Source organism: Nanorana parkeri, unplaced genomic scaffold (assembly GCF_000935625.1).
Source record: "Nanorana parkeri isolate BGI_ZX_2015 unplaced genomic scaffold, ASM93562v1 scaffold369, whole genome shotgun sequence".
NCBI classification, from domain to species: Eukaryota; Metazoa; Chordata; class Amphibia; order Anura; family Dicroglossidae; genus Nanorana; species Nanorana parkeri.
The window spans coordinates 1,233,733-1,237,485 of NW_017306637.1; the positions used below are offsets into that span (position 1 = coordinate 1,233,733).

At 45.5% G+C, this 3,753-nt stretch overlaps 1 protein-coding gene across 1 annotated transcript in view; it reads left to right on the top strand.

Annotated features, from left to right (window-relative positions):
* PIK3R2 (phosphoinositide-3-kinase regulatory subunit 2) overlaps nucleotides 1-3,419 on the top strand; it is a 43,599-nt gene extending 40,180 nt beyond the window's left edge. The window contains exons 14-15 of the mRNA XM_018558928.1: nucleotides 2,527-2,697; nucleotides 3,212-3,419. Coding sequence (XP_018414430.1) covers nucleotides 2,527-2,697; nucleotides 3,212-3,401 — 361 coding nt within the window. The 3' untranslated portion in view covers nucleotides 3,402-3,419. The remainder of the gene's footprint in view (nucleotides 1-2,526; nucleotides 2,698-3,211) is intronic.
* The last annotated feature ends 334 nt before the right edge of the window (nucleotides 3,420-3,753 follow it).

Here is a 3,753-nt window from a genome sequence, read left to right on the forward strand (position 1 = left end):
CGCACAGGCGGGGGGGGGGGGGGGGCACGGAGGGGCATGTTATACAAGCGACAGCTTGTATGTAAACAGGCATCGCTGCCTGTTTTTAAATCCAGGCAGTTTCCCACTCTCGCGTGAATGGGCGGGGCTAACAGGCCACCTGTTACATCCAGGAAGCTCCCGGGAGGCGGTTAGACGGTTAGATAAGAGTGGAGGACAAGGGCATTTTTAGCATACACTACACTTCATCTTTAAATAAAATAAAATTGGCTGGAGACAATTATTCTTGCTGTTTTATTTAATACAGGTATGTATATAGCGCCGACAATTTTACGCAGCACTTTACACAGCACATTCACATGAGTCCAGAGGCGTAACTAGAAACCTCAGGGCCCCGGTGCAAGAAACCATTAATGTTTTCAAACCGGTTTGAAAGGGGTTTTTTTTTGTGTCAGAGGGGAGAGCGGGGTACAAGCAGTCACTGATAAGTGATCGCTGAGTGTAGATAATTGAGGACAGAGTATGGTTACTATATCCTCAATTATGAATGAATGGGAAGTAATCTACATCACTTCCTGTTCATTCATGATTGTGGTTATAGTAATCATACTCAATGTCCTCATGTTATGAATGGACAGGAACACTCAGTATAGAGGATTCCTGTTCATTGATAACAGGGGATACAGAAAAAGAGATTGACGTATCTGTGCACCTCTAATTTTTTTTAAACTTTTTTATCACTTTTTTTTTCTTTTATACATTTTTTTTTCTTTTACTATCTTTTACTTTTTATAAATTTCATTATTATTTTTTCATGTTTATTTGATAATTAATCCATTTTTTTTTTCACTTAACTTTATTGCTATCACACAAGAGCTAACAAGCCCCATGTGTGATAGCATTTGGAGGTGACAGGTTCTCCTTATTGAATCTGTCACCCTCAATACAGGAGTTCTAGCACAGCACTGTGCTAGAACTCCTGTGACAGCTGAGAGGAAGGGCTGCGAGTGCAGCTCTCCCCTCACTGTCTACTCAACCCGGCGTGAAGGGTGGGGGGCGGGACCTTTCTGAAGGGGGGCAGGAACTTACCTGCCTCTCCTCTGCTCGGAGAGGCGGCTCTGATCACACCTGTCTGCTCTCCCTCTCTCTCCTCCTGGCCGCTCTGAAGCTGCAGCGGCCGGGAGGAGAGAGAGGGATCGCTGACAGGTGCGATCAGAGCCGCTGCGGCCAATCGCATTTTTCGCTGTGCCATCCTCTTCTCTCTGGCCCCCCCCGAACTGGCGGAACACCAGGTCCCGGTCGCAAGTGCGACCGCTGCAACCCTGGTAGTTCCGCCAGTGCATATATGCAACAACACCTGAGGGTTTAATAACACTTTAAAGCATTTTATCACTGGCAGAACTACCAGGGTCGCAGCGGTCGCACTTGCGACCAGGACCAGGTGTTCCGCCAGTTCAGGGGGGGGCCGAGAGAGAAGGGGTGAGGCCTGTCAGGGAACTCCAATTCCCAGCAGGCAATGTGCAGAGTAGTGTCATTGTCTTGCACTGTAATTTTTTTTCCAACCAAAAATAATAAAATGATTTTATTGTTTTTGGTTGGAAAAAAAATTACAGTGCAAGACACTGTCACTACTCAGCACATATACAGCAATGAACAATCAGTGCCTACCTGGACCTGCTGCAGCTCTCCTCCAGAATCTCCTCACTATGTGCTGTGAGCTGTGCTCCCGAACTCTGTGCCTCCAGGTTCCAGCTCAAGCCAGGACGTCCTACAGCGTGGCATGTATCCCGCCGGGCCTGCTCGGCTGCTCCCTCCTCAGTTGCCTGCTGGGAATTGGAGTTCCCCGACAAGCATCACGGCCGTCACCCCTTGGCAGACCACACCCCCGCTTCGCTACATCTTCTATTCACCGCTGCCGCAAAAGACACTGCGGGCGGCAGCGGTGAAGACGGCAGCGGCGGCGCCGCGGGCAGCATGAGTAGCATAACCTACCAGCATGTCTTTGGAGTGTGGGAGGAAGCCGGAGTACCCAGAGGAAACCCGCACAGGGACCTGGCCGGGATTCGAGCCATGGACCACTAGTGCTGCAAGGTTGAAGTGCTAACCACCAAGCCACTGTGCTGCCGTTTAGGCACAATCCTGTCTGCACCATAATCTTGGACTGTATGCCATCTTCTGGGGTATTTTGCTTTAAATGAAAGGAAGTGAATGCACAAAAATAAGGACATGGGTATTTTAAAATATAATGCACATGATGAATTTAAAGTTTCTTACCTGCTCACTTGCAGAAGACGGTAATAATGCATCTACTTGAGAACAAACAAAGGCATAGGTTGAACTAGATGGACCTGTGTCTTTATTCAACCTTGCCTACTATATGATACTATGTTACTCTATAAATGGAGACAAAGGCGTGTTCTTATTTAGTGGAGGTGTGCATATTTGGCATTTTTAAATTCTCTGCAAAGTCTAAATCTGAAGTTGTTCATCCTTACTTTAAAGTGTGCTTTAGGAAAGAGATGTTTGACATACTTCTGCTCCTTGCAGCCCATACTCCATGATGGATGATGAGGAGGATCTCCCACACCACGAAGAAAGGACTTGGCACATGGGAAAGATGAAAAGAGAGCAGGCTGAAGAGATGCTGACTGGGAAGGCCAATGGTACCTTTCTGATTCGGGAGAGCCGTCAGAAAGGCTGTTATGCCTGTTCTGTGGTGTAAGTGTGATGTTACAGTACATATATGTTCCTGATTCCCTAACAAGTGTTTTGTTAAATACTGTTCACCTCTTTCTAAGGCTAAATGAATTTGAAAGGGTAATCATGCCATTCTAGAAATGTCATTGTCAGTTATATGCCTGTATGTAGAAATCTGTGCTAGGCACTACCAAACCTTTAGGAGCTCCAGTAACCGTACCATTAACTAGAAGTTTAAGGAGCCATTCACACTTGTGCATGACAACAACCTGCGAGTTCTTGCATATTTATGGTTGTAGTGCCATACACTGTGAATGGCATCTCAACATACTGTACAGTAGAGTGCATTGCACCGTAACACACCTGACGTGTGTTGTGGTGCGCTGCATTGTTTAAAAAAAAAGGGTTGTGTATGTTCGTTGTGGTGTGTTGGCAGCCCACTCATAATCTGTGTTAACACACCACAGTGGATCACTGCACTGAAAGTCTTAATCGCTTGATTCATTAACTCATTTATTCTGACCTCTGTTTATAGGGTTGACGGTGATACCAAGCACTGCGTTATCTACAAGACAACCACTGGATATGGCTTTGCTGAGCCCTATTACCTTTACTCGTCTTTGAAAGAATTGGTGTTGCATTATCAACATACATCCCTGGTGCAGCACAATGATGCCCTCAATGTCACTCTGTCATACCCTGTTCTGGCGCCACCATCTCGGTGAACCTATCATTTTCTAACAGCAACTTCTGCTATAGAAGAATGTGCCTAAGGTTTGAATTGAATTAGGAAATGTTAACTTTACACAGTCTGTTGCCTTCTGATCCTGGGATTGATGGCAATCATGAAGAATAATGGCTTTGCTGGTATTACATATTTTTCTTTCAATAAGAACCACAAAGCGTTGAGATGCCATTTGTATAATTGTTTACACCTCCTCACCTTCTTATGCAGAGTAATACGTTGATGTCTTTGAACAGACTAGTTAGCAGAAAATAGTGCTGAATGGGATTACAGTATTAATGGATACTGCTAGTTAGAGCAGTCTGTGATTCTCTTCAATCTGCAGCTTAGGG